Raw genomic sequence first — 18,204 nt, 5'->3', positions numbered from 1 at the left:
TTGTGTATTTTTGGAGTTTACTGCCAGGACCCAGGTCTGGCAGTATTGCTCTAGCAGGTCCAGGCTCTGTGTGCTGTAGGTGACAGCAGCCACAGGTCATCTGCGAAGAGCAGGCATTTAACCTCTGAATTGTGGAGACTTAGACCAGGGGCTGAGGATTTTTCTAGAATAGTGGCCAATTCTTTGATGTAAATATTGAAGAACGCGAGGCTGATATTGCAACCCTGTCGAAGGCCTCGCCCCTGGTTAAGGAATTCTCGTATTTTCTTGCTAATTTTGATACTACACGTATTGCCAGTCAGGTTTAATTATGTAATATGTTTTACCCCCTACACCACTTTCATTAACTTTGTAGAACAGTCCTATATGCCAAAATATAATCAAATGCTTTTTGGAAGTCAATAAAGCAAGCATACATTTATTTATTTTTTGGGGGGGACATGTTTATTTATCAAGGTGTGTAGGGTGGAAATATGATCAGTCGTGCGATGTTTTGGTATAAATCTAATTAGACTTTTACTCAAGACATTGTGCTTATTAAGGAAGTTTAGAACTTACATTTATAATACTTCTCTCTCTCTCTCTCTCTCTCCCTCGCTCTCTCTCTCTCTCTCTCTCTCTCTCTCTCTCTCTCTCTCTCTCTCTCTCTCTCTCTCTCTCTCTCTCTCTCTCTCTCTCTCTCTCTCTCTCTCTCTCTCTCTCTCTCTCTCTCTCTCTCTCTCTCTCCCTATCTCCCTCTCTCTCTCTCTCTCTCTCTCTCTCTCTCTCTCTCTCTCTCTCTCTCTCTCTCTCTCTCTCTCTCTCTCTACCCCCCTCTCTCTGTCCCTCTCTCTCTCTCTCTACCCCCCTCTCTCTGTCCCTCTCTCCCTCTCTCTCTCCCTATCTCTCTTTCCCTCTCTCTCTCTCCCCTCCTCTCTCGCTCTCTCTCTCTCTCTCTCTCTCTCTCTCTCTCTCTCTCTCTCTCTCTCTCTCTCTCTCTCTCTCTCTCTCTCTCTCTCTCTCTCTCTCTCTCTCTCTCCACAGAGTGGCAAGAAGACAGTGAAAGCAGTACTGTGGGTGTCGGCAGACGGTCTCAGAGTGGTGGATGACAAAACCAAGGTAAGAGTGTGCCTGCAGGGCTGTTAGCATAAACGTCTGTGCTAATCATACATACAAACATACACAGTCTGCTTCCAGATGTAAACAGTGGCTAAATATGAAACAGCAGCCTGGGACCATAGATACCCCTGCTGGTGTGACAGAGCAAGTGTACAGATGTAGGATCTTAATTTGATCACTCTGATGCAGGATAACTTTCCTGCAGTGCATGGCATTTAAAACAAATAGTGTATTTGAGGTTTAAAAAGGCTTCTGAAGTTTTGTAATTTCCACATGGAAATTTCAGACTTGATTTTCCCTTATGAAAAATGTATCAACCCCTACAAACATTTCCATTAATTATAATCCACATAATAATTCCCATTTCCTGTTGCTGCAGGATAATTTTTCTGCCTTAGTAAATTATCTCAAATTAAGATCGTACATCTGTAGTAGGAAAAGTTTGTTGGAAAGACAAAGAGAGAAAACTGCTCAGCAGGCGAGAAGCTGGCAGTCACCCAGGAGCCTGAGCACTCCCCCTCTACCCTCCCCCTACTCCCCCTTTTGTCTTTTACTCTCCCCCCTCTACCCTCCACCTTCTCCCCCCTTCGGCTGCTACTCTCCCCGCTCTCCTTACCCACCCTGCAGGTCTCTCTCTACCCCAGCCCTTTCCCAGGTCACCTGCCATTCTCAGTCTGGGCTGAGATTGATGATGTCACCCTTCAGGCTCAGAGCACAAGGACCGCACCGCGTGCCTGTCTCGAAGACTGTGTTTATCCTCACAGGCCAGATTGAGTTTACTTTAGACTGGACTGCTGAGTTTTCACACTTTACATGTGTTACTGATGGATGCCAAAGGGGGCTTTGGGTAGGGGAGGGAGACACAGTACACACACACACATAGCATTTTATTTTCATTTGACACACACACACACAGAAACACACACACACACACCTCAGGACAGGACGCAAGGTGCCCCCTATTGCCAAATAAAATAAGTAGACAAATGGACCCTATCCCCCCTCAGCATCCCTCCACTTCCCCTCTTTCTTGTAATCCCTTCTCTCCCTCACTCAGTCAGCACAGTCTCCTAAACCTGACCTCACCCTCCCCTCCCTCCCTCTCCTGGTCCTCTCCTGGTCAGCGTCAAAGAACACCCCCGCCACAGAAAAAGAAAGCCCCCTTTCCTTCCGCCTCCATATCTGACCCATGTGACATGACTCAGCACTGTGCCCCCTTTCAGTTTTTCAGTGACATGCCTCTGAGTGATCCTCCATCCCCCACAACCCCCCACACACCCATCGTTATCCCCCACCCCTCGTTATCCCCCTCACCACCACCCACCCCTAGGCAACCCAGCCCAGCCCAGCGCGCACGCACACACACACACACACACACACACACACACACACACACACACACACACACACACACACACACACACACACACACACACACACACACACACACACACACACAGACACACACACAGACACATTTACAGACGTTCACTTCCACCACCAGCCTCTCTTCATCTACTAATTGTCTCTGAATGAAAAGACTGTTATTTATTCCTTGCCCGCTTCATTCATCCCCTTCCTATTCCCAGAAAGAAGAGTGGAAGGAAGTGTCTGGATGAGTTTGTGAGCCCCATTTTCCTTTCTTCCCTCTCAGCTCTTTCTTCCCTCTCATTCCACTCTGACTCAAAGGGTGTTGAGGGCCCGGGGGCCACTAGTGGCATCGGGCGGGGGGGTAAGAGAGGGGGCCCCTTCCTTACCCTATAGTTCCCTATAGTCACCAGCCGAGACTCCTGAACGAGCTTGATACAGATTCTGGATCGAGAGAATAACAAAGTGGTTGTCCGTAAACAAGATCTAGTGCTTGAGAGTAACAAAGGTTGATTCTCGGTAGATTACAATTCCTCACCAAATAATTACATTTTATATTTTAGTGTGTGTGTTTTAATCATATGCATTCTCTATAGGATACTATGTTATGTGTGATATGTTTAATTTATGATGTGGTCACATCAGCCTTCTCTAAAATGTAATCTCTTTTTCTTTAGGACCTCATCGTAGACCAGACCATTGAGAAGGTGTCCTTCTGCGCGCCCGACCGCAATTATGACAAGGCCTTCTCCTACATCTGCCGTGACGGCACCACACGCCGCTGGATCTGCCACTGCTTCATGGCCCTGAAGGACTCGGTGAGGGTGTGTGTGTGTGTGTGTGTGTGTGTGAGTGGGCCCAGGCCCAGCGACTAGATTAATCCAATCCCCGCATCGCTCGCCCAGGGATTAAGATAAGGATTACGCTAGGGTTATCTCAATTGTTTCTTGGAGCGCTATCCACTGTGACCTCCTGGCACTCGGAGCCACGTTTGCCCCAGAGTGATAACCATTTTTATAGCATGTCAATGGAATGAAAACAGAGTGCCAAGTCATTCCTCACAGACATGGTTTTGGTTTGATAAAGCATTTTCCAGTAGGGACATTGACTGGCTTTAGGCTATATTCAGGCTTGTCAATTGTGTATTTTTCAGTATTAGTGTCCATTCACACATAATAGAGTTTTACACACACGCAAACATACATGCGCCCACGTACACACACACATACCAAAAGGGTGTTGAGGAGGGTTGTTGACCGGGTGTGTTGCGGTCACCAGGGCGAGCGTATGAGCCACGCCGTGGGCTGTGCCTTCGCCGCCTGTCTGGAGAGGAAGCAGCGCCGCGAGAAGGAGTGCGGCGTCACAGCCTCGTTTGACGCCAGCCGCACCTCCTTCGTGCGCGAGGGCTCGTTCCGCGTGACGTCATCCAGCCAGCAGGAAGGGGGCGAGCGCGATGACATCATGAAGCAGCTGCAGGACAAGAAGAAAGGTATGACTCATCAGGAGAAGGAGAGCAGACACAGACACACAGACAGATACATCTATCACTCACATTCTAATGTATCACTGGAAAGTTACTGGAAAGTACAGTGGGGAAAAAAAGTATTTAGTCAGCCACCAATTGTGCAAGTTCTCCCACTTAAAAATATGAGAGAGGCCTGTAATTTTCATCATAGGTACACGTCAACTATGACAGACAAAATGAGAAAAAAAAATCCAGAAAATCACATTGTAGGATTTTTAATGAATTTATTTGCAAATTATGGTGGAAAATAAGTATTTGGTCAATAACAAAAGTTTCTCAATACTTTGTTATATACCCTTTGTTGGCAATGACACAGGTCAAACGTTTTCTGTAAGTCTTCACAAGGTTTTCACACACTGTTGCTGGTATTTTGGCCCATTCCTCCATGCAGATCTCCTCTAGAGCAGTGATGTTTTGGGGCTGTTGCTGGGCAACACGGACTTTCAACTCCCTCCAAAGATTTTCTATGGGGTTGAGATCTGGAGACTGGCTAGGCCACTCCAGGACCTTGAAATGCTTCTTACGAAGCCACTCCTTCGTTGCCCGGGCGGTGTGTTTGGGATCATTGCCATGCTGAAAGACCCAGCCACGTTTCATCTTCAATGCCCTTGCTGATGGAAGGAGGTTTTCACTCAAAATCTCACGATACATGGCCCCATTCATTCTTTCCTTTACACGGATCAGTCGTCCTGGTCCCTTTGCAGAAAAACAGCCCCAAAGCATGATGTTTCCACCCCCATGCTTCACAGTAGGTATGGTGTTCTTTGGATGCAACTCAGCATTCTTTGTCCTCCAAACACGACGAGTTGAGTTTTTACCAAAAGGTTATATTTTGGTTTCATCTGACCATATATTGGCTGACTAAATACTTTTTTTTCCCCACTGTAAGTCAAATGTGGCCTATGTTATAGAGCTAACAGGAACAGGAGGATTCACTCACTGTTGATGGTTGTTGATATTCTCCTCAATCACTCGGAAGTGTAACAACACATCTACTGTATGTTGGCTAATAGGAACCTTTATCAGTGTTATTGGCTGTAGTGGTTACTGGTTGTAGTCCAACATTAACCCTGGTCATTGTAGTCCAACATTAACCCTGGTCATTGTAGTCCAACAATAACCCTGGACATTGTAGTCCAACATTAACCTTGGTCATTGTAGTCCAACATTAACCCTGGACATTATAGTCTAACATTAACCCTGGTCATTGTAGTCCAACATTAACCCTGGTCATTGTAGTCCAACATTAACCCTGGTCATTGTAGTCCAACATTAACCCTGGTCATAACCCTGGTCGTTGTAGTCCAACATTAACCATAGCCATTGTACTCTGTCTGTCTCCAGAGCCCCCGTGTACCATCCCAGCCATCCCCCCTGGCACCTCCTCACCCCCTGAGGGCGCGGCCTCGCCTGTGGGGCAGGGGGTGGAGCACGCCATCCCGCGGCGCCACGCGCCCATTGAGCAGCTGGTGCGACAGGGCTCCTTCCGGGGCTTCCCGGCCCTCAGCGGGAAGAACTCGCCGTTCAAGAGGCAGCTCTCGCTGCGCCTCAACGACCTGCCTTCCAACCTGCAGCGCAAGACCGCTGACTTCCAGAGCAAGAACCCAGGTTAGCCTCACCTGTTTATGTTAGCTTAGCTAAGTCTCTGCATTCTACGACCTAGGACAAAGAGTGTTTAGCCTCACCAGTCTAGGACAACATAGTCCTGCAATACCACCCTTCCATGTTGTGTTCATCACTCGGAGGAAGCCTGGAAATCAAGGCTAATGTCAACCAGAGCCTGGAGTTTTCCTGCCTTTATGACCTGACCAAGGATAACTCAGGGCTTTTTCCTGGTCAGATCATGGGTCAGGAAAAACTGAAACCTTATGACAATGTATGGTGGTGTTTATAATTGTACCAAAGTAGTATTTGACCGGGAACAAGTGAAGCCAGAGATTGATTGATTGGGGTCATAATAGCAGTGAAGTTGATCATTAGTGTGTTATTAAGGCTGTTGTTGATTGCTGTGGCTGATTGCTGAGTCCATGTAATGGTTATTTTGAATAAGTATAATAATTAGGATTCCCAGCACGGCTTTGTTCCTGCTGTAGTGAGGTAGATTAAACCTCTCAGTTATGTTGATTATAGTTATTATGAGATGGGAGGCTGATGGTGGCAGACCTCAGCTTTTAATAATTAATAAACACACATTTCACCTCTGATGGTTGCAGCACAATTGTGCCTGACATTTATTTACATTCATGTATGTAGCAGTAGTAGCATAGTGTACAGAGATTCTCTCTTTCGTATAGGATCTGTCCCTATTTGAATCCCACGCATGCATAGAAGACACCCACACACGCACTTAGCTAGCAATAGAAGCCACACAAGCATGAACACACGCAAGCACAGGACACATGTACACACACCCACACACACAGTAGCAGCTAATTTCACTGCCTCCCAGTAGTCCCCCAGCTTTCTCAGTGAACAATGTGTCTATGATCCAGGGTTGTATCAGCAGTCTCCACTAGACCAGTCCCTCCATATCCCCTTAAAGCTGTCATGTCCACAGAGACAGCCCCCAGCCAGCTCCTCTCACGGCCATAGATCCATGGATTGTAGTAAACACACACACACACACACACACAATGATGCACACACTCACACACATGCACGCAGGCATACACACATACACACAGTACACTACTACACAGAGAAACCCCACAGCTGCTCCCGTCCTCTCTGAACCCTATAGTTCAATGAAATGTTCAGAAAGAGAGACCTTACAAGGCAGGCCTGTCATGAACAAAGCAGCAGGGCCTGGCTCTCTAGACAGAAAGACACTCCACATCTGCACCTGGAGTAGTTATTCTAAGCAGGGCCATATTCATTAGGCACCAAACAGAAGAAAACTAATTGAAACAGGGTGTGACTACATAAACTTGTCCAATATGAAATGCCCATTTTCGTTGCAAAAGGTTTTGCTACGGTGTGCCCTAATGAATAGGACCCGACAGAGAGACACTGCAGCAGCAGCTCCATAGGGATTACATCCACCACTGACCCCTCTGGTTCTGATTGGCCCCACAGCTCTCTCTGCTCTCCACAGGCTTTGCTTTCTCTCTGTCAGGGACAGGTCACTGATAGGGGAATTACACAAATTATTAGCTATTTTTATCTACTGGCTATAGTTTGAGAGGTTTTCCCTCTGTTTTCTACACTAAGGATTTAGCCTATAGAGAACAGACTGGTCAGGTGTGTTACAGAGGAACTTTTATTAAGTACAAACGATTATGTAGACCTTTATAAGTGTATGTTTGGCCCAAGACTTTAATCTTGCCATCAAATCATCAAAAGGAAAGCAAATCCTCAATCCTTCTCCCCCTCTTTAGTCCCAGAGATGGATCTGTCAGTGTGTGGAGAGGCAGACAGCAGCATCAACGCTCTGTGCAGCCAGATCAACTACTCCTTCACCAAGCCCTCTGAGGAACTCTTCTCCAACCCCACCCCCAACGGCCTGCCAGCCTGCACTGTGCCCCCAGCGATCCCCCCTCCAGCCGCCCCCCTGCAAGGTAACTCATTGACTATCATTCTCTCTCTATGAGCTCTAGTCTAGCTTAACATGTAGTTAACAGCTCAACTCCAACTTTGTATTTGTAATGTGTTTTTATTTGTGTTAGTGTTTTTATTTTTTTACCTTTATTTAACCAGGTAAGCCAGTTGAGAACAAGTTCTCATTTACAACTGCGACCTGGCCAAGATAAAGCAAAGCAGTGCGATAAAAACAACAACACAGAGTTACATATGGGGTAAAACAAAACATAAAGTCAAAAATACAACAGAAAATATATATACAGTGTGTGCAAATGTAGCAAGTTATGGAGGTAAGGCAATAAATAGGCCATAGTGCAAAATAATTACAATTAGTATTAACACTGGAATGATAGATGTGCAAGAGATGATGTGCTGCAAATAAGCAAAATAAATAACAATATGGGGATGAGGTAGTTGGGTGGGCTAATTTCAGATGGGCTGTGTACAGGTGCAGTGACCGGTAAGGTGCTCTGACAACTGATGCTTAAAGTTAGTGAGGGAGATAAGAGTCTCCAGCTTCAAAGGTTTTTGCAGTTCGTTCCAGTCATTGGCAGCAGAGAACTGGAAGGAATGGCGGCCAAAGGAGGTGTTGGCTTTGGGGATGACCAGTGAGATATACCTGCTGGAGCACATACTACGGGTGGGTGTTGCTATGGTGACCAATGAGCTAAAATACAGTGAGGGAAAAAAGTATTTGATCCCCTGCTGATTTTGTACGTTTGCCCACCGACAAAGACATGATCAGTCTATAATTTTAATGGTAGGTTTATTTGAACAGTGAGACAGAATAACAACAAAAAAATCCAGAAAAATGCATGCCAAAAATTTTATAAATTTATTTGCATTTTAATGAGGGAAATAAGTATTTGACCCCTCTGCAAAACATGACTTAGTACTTGGTGGCAAAACCCTTGTTGGCAATAACAGAGGTCAGACGTTTCTTGTAGTTGGCCACCAGGTTTGCACACATCTCAGGAGGGATTTTGTCCCACTCCTCTTTGCAGATCTTCTCCAAGTCATTAAGGTTTCGAGCCTGACGTTTGGCAACTCGAACCTTCAGCTCCCTCCACAGATTTTCTATGGGATTAAGGTCTGGAGACTGGCTAGGCCACTCCAGGACCTTAATGTGCTTCTTCTTGAGCCACTCCTTTGTTGCCTTGGCCATGTGTTTTGGGTCATTGTCATGCTGGAATACCCATCCACGACCCATTTTCAATGCCCTGGCTGAGGGAAGGAGGTTCTCACCCAAGATTTTACGGTACATGGCGCCGTCCATCGTTCCTTTGATGCGGTAAAGTTGTCCTGTCCCCTTAGCAGAAAAACACCCCCAAAGCATAATGTTTCCACCTCCATGTTTGACGGTGGGGATGGTGTTCTTGGGGTCATAGGCAGCATTCCTCCTCCTCCAAACACGGCGAGTTGAGTTGATGCCAAAGAGCTCCATTTTGGTTTCATCTGACCACAACACTTTCACCCAGTTCTCCTCTGAATCATTCAGATGTTCATTGGCAAACTTCAGACGGGCCTGTATATGTGCTTTCTTGAGCAGGGGGACCTTGCGGGCGCTGCAGAATTTCAGTCCTTCACGGCGTAGTGTGTTACCAATTGTTTTCTTGGTGACTATGGTCCCAGCTGCCTTGAGATCATTGACAAGATCCTCCTGTGTAGTTCTGAGCTGATTCTTCACCATTTACATTTACATTTTAGTCATTTAGCAGACGCTCTTATCCAGAGTGCATACATTATTTTTACATACTGGCCCCCCGTGGGAACCAAACCCACAACCCTGGCGTTGCAAACGCCATGCTCTACCAACTGAGCTACATCCCTGCCGGCCATTCCCTCCCCTACCCTGGACGACTTGTGCGCCGCCCCATGGGTCTCCCGGTCGCGGCCGGCTACAACAGAGCCTGGATTCGAACCAGGATCTCTAGTGGCACAGCTAGCACTGCGATGCAGTGCCTTAGACCACTGTGCCACCGTTCTCATGACCATTGCAACTCCACGAGGTGAGATCTTGCATGGAGCCCCAGGCCGAGGGAGATTGACAGTTATTTTGTGTTTCTTCCATTTGCGAATAATCGCACCAACTGTTGTCACCTTCTCACCAAGCTGCTTGGAGATTGTCTTGTAGCCCATTCCAGCCTTGTGTAGGTCTACAATCTTGTCCCTGACATCCTTGGAGAGCTCTTTGGTCTTGGCCATGGTGGAGAGTTTGGAATCTGATTGATTGATTGCTTCTGTGGACAGGTGTCTTTTATACAGGTAACAAACTGAGATTAGGAGCACTCCCTTTAAGAGTGTGCTCCTAATCTCAGCTCGTTACCTGTATAAAAGACACCTGGGAGCCAGAAATCTTTCTGATTGAGAGGGGGTCAAATACTTATTTCCCTCATTAAAATGCAAATCAATTTACAACATTTTTGACATGTGTTTTTCTGGATTTTTTTGTTGTTATTCTGTCTCTCACTGTTCAAATAAACCTACCATTAAAATGATAGACTGATCATTTCTTTGTCAGTGGGCAAACGTACAAAATAAGCAGGGGATCAAATACTTTTTTCCCTCACTGTAAGGCGGGGATTTGCCTAGCAGTGATTTATAGATGGCCTGGAGCCAGTGGGTTTGACAGAGTTGACAGAGTTTATAATGCTGATTTGCTTCTAATGCGTGTAAGGCTGATTTGCCTGAAAAGTGAAAGTTATTTGTGTGTATCTCTAGGCCGGGGTTCAATCTGTGGTGTGCTACAGTGCAGGTCATTATACACTATACAGCATTTTCCCCGATGTTTGTGGAGATCACATGCATGGTAAACGCTGCGCATGTTGGCTCAAACTTCAAAAGTTTGTTATATATAGTGCGCCTTGCACTGAATCCTGGCCCTAATCAGAAAAGGCTACCGAATAGTGTGTGTGTGTGTCCTCTGTGCTTGACATGGTAAAGTAGTAGAGAGATCCATGTGATTGATGTGTTGTTCTCTGCTTCTCTCCCACAGCCACGTCCTCCTGGGTGCAAGCGGAGCCCCTGGTCCAGTCCCCTCTGCCGGTGGTCCATAGCGGGCACAGGAGGACACCCTCAGAGGCTGAGCGCTGGCTGGAGGAGGTGGCCAAGGCCGTCAAGGCCCAGCAACAGACCCCCACCCTGCCCCCGCCACCCATCCAGCTCACCCCTGCCATTCCAGGTCCACCCATGTCAAGCACAGCAATGTCTGTGCCACCTATGTCAGGTGTGCCCCTATTGGGGGCATCCATGCCGGGGGCAACCATGCCCACTTCCATGCAGCCCTTTCCCTTGGCATTTGATGCCACTCCCGCGCCCGTGGGCATGTATGCCCAGCCACCCCTGCAGCCAGCGTTTGTACCCATGCAGGCCTACATGCCCGCCCTGGCCAACAGCATGACGTACTCCAACGCCAGTGTGCCTGTGGTGGGCATCACGCCTTCCCAGATGGTGGCTAATGTCTTCTGCACGGCAGGCGGCTCTACCAGCGGGACTTCCATGGGCGTGGGCACAGGGCCCAAAATGGGCATGCTCAGTGGCGGGCACCGCCACTCTTTCTCCGGCCAGCCGGGCGGGTTCCCTATGCCACCCTTCGGAGCTCATCCCACCGTCAACGGCCTCCCCCACAACATTCCCACCTCCTCCCTCGCCACCATCACGCAGAACGGCACTAGCAGCAACGGCGGCAGCAGCACTAGCAGCAGCTGGCCACCGGAGGGCGCACAGCAGGCCAACCCGCCCCCAGCCAATGCCCAGGAGGTTGATCGCTTTGAGGCAAAGTGGGCCGCGCTGGAGACCAAATCGCAACCCAAGGAGGCGCCCAACCCCTTCTCCAATGACTTGCAAAAGACCTTTGAGATCGAGCTTAAACTCGGTATTAACCCAGGTCAGGCCACTGCATAGACTATGATGATACAGACCCCCAACAAGACTGAACCACTCCACTCCCCCCCAGCCCCCTGCCCCTAAATGCTTTCACTCCCCCTCCTCTTAATTTTCTCCTCCTCTGTTGAGACCCCAGGATGTAAATTGGGTCTGAATGCAGGGGGGACATGATGACTGTGTATAGGGCTCCTCACGATGCATTCCATGGGATTTCTAGCATTCATGTTCTGCGTGGGGATCTGTGGAGGAGCCAGAGAATATGGACACATCACAGGACACTTAGAGAGATTACGTTGATGTTACCCAAGCACAGCAAAGGCCCTGGTTGACTAGCCAATGACACGACTCGATGGTAGAGACCCCAAATGAGGCGTCGACCAATAAGAGTGACAGACAGTTTGACGGCCAAAATGGTTATATTTATTATTTTTACTTAGATTTAACCGTTATAGTTTTACATCTTTTATTTAATTTTTTATCAGTGTTCAAATGTTGTTTCTCCCTGTATTTATTTTTATGGAACTGGAAAGAGGAGGGAAATAACTAGCAACTGTAACTGTGGCAACAGAGGGAGAAAAGAGAGGGAGTGAGTCATGACAAAGAGAGGGAGTGAGTCATGACAAAGAGAGGGAGTGAGTCATGACAAAGAGAGGGAGTGAGTCATGACAAAGAGAGGGAGTGAATCATGACAAAGAGAGGGAGTGAGTCATGACAAAGAGAGGGAGTGAGTCATGACAAAGAGAGGGAGTGAGTCATGACAAAGAGAGGGAGTGAGTCATGACAAAGCGAGGGATTGAGTCATGACAAAGAGAAGGATTGAGTCATGACAAAGAGAGGGAGTGAGTCATGACAAAGAGAGGGAGTGAGTCATGAAATGAGAGGGAGTGAGTCATGACAAAGAGAGGGAGTGAGTCATGACAAAGAGAGGGAGTGAGTCATGACAAAGAGAGGGAGTGAGTCATGAAATGAGAGGCTGGAAATAAGTGTAAATAGCATGCTTTTTTCACCCTCTATTTATTACCAATCCATGTGTAACCGTCAATTTGCTATTCAACCCAAATGAGTCACTGTTAGCTAAATCACCATGGTGACCCAACGCACCTCTCTGTCCCAGTGCCACTCCACCTGCAGGGCAGACACACTAGAACCCTAGAACATTCTGGAAAGGGTTCAAATGGTACAAAGAGTGCGGCACATTCTAATGTGGTTGGTTGACTCACGTTATATTCTGAAGGGTAGTAGTCACCCCCGTACGAGTGTAGTCAGTCAACACTATGAGGGTCTATTTGGAAATGTTGAGCCTGAGATTCAAGAGAGGAGGGAGGGAAGAGCTTGAGCACTTCGTAAGATAAAGATGGTGAGTTTGGGGCGAGGTCATGTGGCTTTATTTGAGAGGAAGTTATGATGTTGTTTAGTCACTGGGGCTGTGTTTGAAATGGCACCTTATTCCTGCATAGGGCCTTGGTCAAAAGTAGTGCCTCCCACTGGGCACAGACGTCAATTCAACGTCTATTCCACGATGGTTCAACGTCATTTCATTGAAATTACGTGGATACAACGTTGATTCAACCAGTGTGTGCCAAGTGGGCTGGGTCAAGCTGCACTTCTGACATAATGGGACTACAGTCAGTTTGTAGAGGCTTCTGGATCCAGGCTCTTGTCCTGAGGCCATTGTGACGGGCAGAAGTTATGGCACCTGCTGTGTGTGCTCTACCAGGCTGAGTAAAGATGCCTAGAGGAAGTGATGAGTCATTTACCATTTTAAACAGACAGAGGAAGGCATCCATCTTTGTAGAGGGCAAACAAAGACATGAAAGTGATATGGATAGTCGGGGGAGAGAGAAAGAAAACCAGAAGGTGAAAGATAGACGGAGAGATCGAGGGCATACTTACGAGAATGAGTTTGAGGATGTGGACTATTGAAAGGCTGTGATGAACTGAGAAAAGATGAAAGAAGAAAAGGGTGGATTAATCAAAAACCATACAGGCAATGCACTGTCAAACAACGTTACTTTAAACAGACTGGTTGTTTCATTCCTTCAACTCCTTTCACTGCTCCCAAACAAAGGCACTTCTGTTAGAATGAAACTCACCATGCATTTAGAGCTCCATAGAAACAATACATTACTGTTTGATCATATTCTCAAAAGAGGCAAGCATTTTCTTCCGTGGCTTTAGTTTAAACACACAAAGACAATAAATATGCAGTATACTATAGCTACAACCCCATATTGGAATTTTAGCCCACTTGGCAGGACCTCCAATGGCAGATCAAGACGGGGCAAATGCATGTGCTTAGATGGGATGCTTTATGCTATTTGCCATTATACTGCTTTATGTATGATCCTGCCCCCAACAACATGAGTGTCTGGGAGTGAGACGGAGTGGGACCCAGGGGACCAGTGTTATTGAATGGACATCACAACTAGACAAACAGGCTCCATCCATGCCGCTCTCCTGGTCATTAACTCCTTAGGACTCGGCCAATCAGGCTTTGCCATTTTCACGTGGCACAATACTGACTGACATCCATTTGCTTTCCCAAAGATATAAAGCACCAGTGAGGAGCCCATGTTTTTGCTCGTTTAGACAAATCGATTTTCTAAATTAATTCTCTCCCTGTCTTTTAAGAGAAAAGACGTAGTCATTCATGAAATTTTTATTTTGTTAAGTTCCCCCTTTTTGCACGCCCTCTAAATTAAAATGTAGGTTAATTATGTTCAAAATAAGAAAACTAAATGACCTCATAAACCATAATGTAGTGATAACAAACCAGTGGAGTTTATTTTTATTGTTTATTTACAGAATTTTGTATTTAAACCTACATATTTGTATTGTAATTACATTGTACAAAGATAAATAAATAATATAATATTAAACTTGTGTTGGGGTCTGTGTTTCTGCATTCTGTATCATGCTCTCTCTCCCTTTCTCCAAATGCAGTTCATGTACCTGTCTTATCCCCACCAACTCATAAGATCTTTATCTTCACCAGTAGTAGTAGATCAAATGTATCTGCACCCTGTGCCAATGGTGATGCATGTACCATTGGCATAAAAAACCCTCATGTATACAGTCTACTTCTAAAGATGGTCAATAGTTGAACAGCACCAGTCATTCAATTCAGTGAATTTTCTCCATAGCTGTATTTTATATCTCAAACCCACTCTCTGCCCTGAACGTCATGGAGTGAAGCATTGAAGAATTCTCTCTCATTGAACACATTGACTACGCTTGCCAACTCTGCCACTGTTCACAGGACTCGTAGAGCAGCCTTTTCCAGTGTCTTGACAAAAGCTCAGGCCACTAATGCAACCAGACAAGGCCCCTTTTCTTGCCCAAGGGCCATGAAAAAGAGGACAGCCACAGAACACTTGAGTCATTTTAGTAGTAACTCTCGTCATTGTCTTTCCCCTACTGCTCACTGCAGTGCTGAGGAAGAAACGGGACAACAAGAAACACAAAGACACAGTCAGAGACAGAGAGTTAGAACGAGGACAGGCCCCACTACTACAGAACAGTGCAAGGGAAATGGGTTGCCATGGACACAGCAGTGAAAGGGTAATTTATAAACATGCCAAAACTGCCAGAGTAGGCAGAAAAAGCTCAATACATATATAAATTAAACTGCCATAAGGAAAGAATGTTGCTGGAAATAAAAAAGCAGACTAATGTGCTCACATGTAGGCCACATCCTAGTGGTGTCTGTCTGGCCTGAGGAGAAGCTGTCATCTAAGACTCTTCACTGTTTCTATTATGGACATACTGTACTGCAGGGCCCATATTCATAAAGCTTCTCAGAGTATCTTTTTAATGTGTATTACTGCTGCTACTTTACCCCAATTCAATTTATGAGATGGGTGCATAATCCCCTAAAGTCATTCATTAAAACAAACCCCCAAAAAAAAAAAATAGGTTTTTATCTGCGTTCAATCTGGTGCCTCACACAGTGCTGGTGAGTGTGTGATGGCATGATGTGATAGAAGAATCAGAATCACAACCACCCGAGCCACTGCCTGTTCACCCCGCTATCATCCAGAAGGCGAGGTCAGTCCAGGTGCATCAAAGCTGGGACCGAGAGACTGAAAAACAGTTTCTATCTCAAGGCCATCAGACTGTTAAATAGCCTTCACCAGCACATTAGAGGCTTCCTCTAATAAAAACAGCATAGATTAGAAATCACTGGCCACATTAATAAATGGAACACTAGTCACTTTAATAATGTTTACGTATCTTGCATTCCTCATCTCATACGTATATACTGTATTCTATACTATTCTACTGTATCTTAGTCTATGCCACTCTGACATTGCTCGTCCATATATTTATATATTCTTAACTCCATTGCTTTACTTAGATTTGTGTGTATTGGGTATATGTTGTGAAATTGATAGATATTACTGCACTGTCGGAGCAAGAAACACAAGCATTTCGCTACACCACCATTAGAATAACGTTGGTAATTGCTATGGATGTGAAATGTAAGTGCTCGCACGTGACCTTTAAAGTCCTTGAGGTAGAGAGAGGGAGGTGATTAAGTAGATTAATTGCGTACATTTAGACATTGATCAGTTCAGAGCCTATTGTTCTCTCCCTGTAGCAGGCTGCTACACATACAGTCATTCAACAAGGTCATTTGAACATATGAATGGTGTATTTTAATATTTATTATGTTGTTTAAAGAATCCTTTATCTACAGTATAAAAATGGTGGTTTGAAGCCTGATGGCTCCAAGCAACCTCAAATGTCAAAACACACAACCAGACACACACACACACACACAGGTATTCAGACCCCTTAACTTTTTCCACATTTTGTTACGTTACAGCCTTATTCTAAAATGTATTAAATTGTTTTTCCCCCTCATCAATATACACACAATACCCCATAATGACAAAGCAAAAACAGTTTATTTATTTTTTGGTGCAAATTTTTATAAATAAAAAACCCTGAAATACCACATTTACATAAGTAAGACCCTGTACTCAGTACTTTGTTGAAGTACCTTTGGCGGCGATTACAGCTTAGAATCTTCTTGGGTATGATGCTACAAGCACACCTGTATTTGGGGAGTTTCTCCCATTCTTCTCTGCAGATCCTCTCAAGCTCTGTCAGGTTGGATGGGGAGCGTCACTGCACAGCTATTTTCAGGTCTCTCCAGAGATGTTCGATCGGGTTCAAGTCCGGGCTCTGGCTGGGCCACTCAAGGATATTCAGATACTTGTCCCGAAGCCACTCTCCTGCGTTGTCTTGGCTGTGTGCTTAGGATCCTTCTCCTGTTGGAAGGTGAACCTTCGCCCCAGTCTGAGGTCCTGAGCGCTCTGGAGCAGGTTTTCATCAAGGATCTCTCTGTACTTTGCTCCGTTCATCTTTCCCTCAATGCTGACTAGTCTCCCAGTCCCTGCCGCTGAAAAACATCATGGATGATGCTGCCACCACCATGCTTCACCGTAGGGATGGCGCCAGGTTTCCTCCAGATGTGACGCTTGGCATTCAGGCTAAAGAGTTCAATCTTGGTTTCATCAGACCAGAGAATCTTGTTTCTCATGGTCTGAGAGTCCTTTAGGTGCCTTTTGGAAAACTCAAGCGGGCAGTCATGTCATGCCTTTTACTGAGGAGTGGCTTCCGTCTGGCCACCCTACCATAAAGGCCTGATTGGTGGAGTGCTGCAGAGATGGTTTTCCTTCTGGAAGGTTCTCCCATCTCCACAGAGGAACTCTGGAGCTCTGTCAGAGTGACCATCGGGTTTTTGGTCAACTCCCTGACCAAGGCCCTTCTCCCCCGATTGCTCAGTTTGGCCGGGCGGCCAGCTCTAGGAAGAGTCTTGGTGGTTCCAAACTTCTTCCATTTAAGAATGATGCATGCCACTGTGTTCTTGGGGACCTTCAATGCTGCAGAAATTTTTTGGTACCCTTCCCCAGATCTGTGCCTCGACACAATCCTGTCTCGGAGCTCTATGGACAGTTCCTTAGACCTCATGGCTTGGTTTTTGCTCTGACATGCACTGTCAACCATGGGACCTTATATAGTCAGATGTGTGCCTTTCCAAATCATGTCCAATCAATTGAATTTACCCCAGGTGGACTCCAATCAAGTTGTAGAAACATCTCAAGGATGATCAATGGAAACAGGATGCACCTGAGCTCAATTTCGAGTCTCTTAGCAAAGGGTCTGAATAATTATGTAAATAAGGTATTTCTGTTTTAGTTAATATAAATGTGCAAAAATTTATAAAAACCTGTTTTTGCTTTGTCATCATGGGGTATTGTGTGTAGATTGATGAAAGAAAAAAAGCATTTAAGCAATTTTAGAATAAGGCTGTAATGTACCAAAATGTGGAAAAAGGGAAAGGGTCTGAATACTTTCTGAATGCACTGTATATACAAAGGTATGTGGACACCCCTTCAAATGAGTGGATTCGGCTATTTCAGCCACACCTGTTGCTGACAGGTGTATAAAATTGAGCACACAGCCATGCAATCTTCATAGACAAATATTGGCAGTAGAGGGGCCTTACTGAAGAGCTCAGTAACTTTCAACGTGGCACCGTCATAGAATGCCACCTTTCCAACAAGTCAGTTCGTCAGATTTCTGCTAGGGCTGCCCCGGTCAACTGTAAATGCTGTTATTGTGAAGTGGAAACGTCTAAGAGCAACAATGGCGAAGTGGTAGGCCACACAAGCTCACAGAACGGGCTGCCGAGTGCTGAAGCACGTAACTCATACAAATAGTCTGTCCTCGGTTGCAAC

At 45.9% G+C, this 18,204-nt stretch overlaps 1 protein-coding gene across 2 annotated transcripts in view; it reads left to right on the top strand.

Moving 5' to 3' along the window:
* Nucleotides 1–12,095, top strand: part of LOC121563804 (numb-like protein) — a 68,255-nt gene extending 56,160 nt beyond the window's left edge. For both annotated transcript variants that reach the window (XM_041875515.2, XM_041875514.2), the window contains exons 4-9: nucleotides 1,024–1,098; nucleotides 3,144–3,284; nucleotides 3,745–3,955; nucleotides 5,336–5,599; nucleotides 7,369–7,548; nucleotides 10,566–12,095. In XM_041875515.2, the coding sequence (XP_041731449.2) occupies nucleotides 1,024–1,098; nucleotides 3,144–3,284; nucleotides 3,745–3,955; nucleotides 5,336–5,599; nucleotides 7,369–7,548; nucleotides 10,566–11,473 (1,779 nt within the window). In that variant the 3' untranslated portion in view covers nucleotides 11,474–12,095. The remainder of the gene's footprint in view (nucleotides 1–1,023; nucleotides 1,099–3,143; nucleotides 3,285–3,744; nucleotides 3,956–5,335; nucleotides 5,600–7,368; nucleotides 7,549–10,565) is intronic.
* Nucleotides 12,096–18,204: the final 6,109 nt, after the last annotated feature.

This window comes from Coregonus clupeaformis, chromosome 5 (genome assembly GCF_020615455.1).
Source record: "Coregonus clupeaformis isolate EN_2021a chromosome 5, ASM2061545v1, whole genome shotgun sequence".
In the NCBI taxonomy this organism is placed as follows: Eukaryota; Metazoa; Chordata; class Actinopteri; order Salmoniformes; family Salmonidae; genus Coregonus; species Coregonus clupeaformis.
This window is presented reverse-complemented; position numbering and strand designations above follow the sequence as displayed.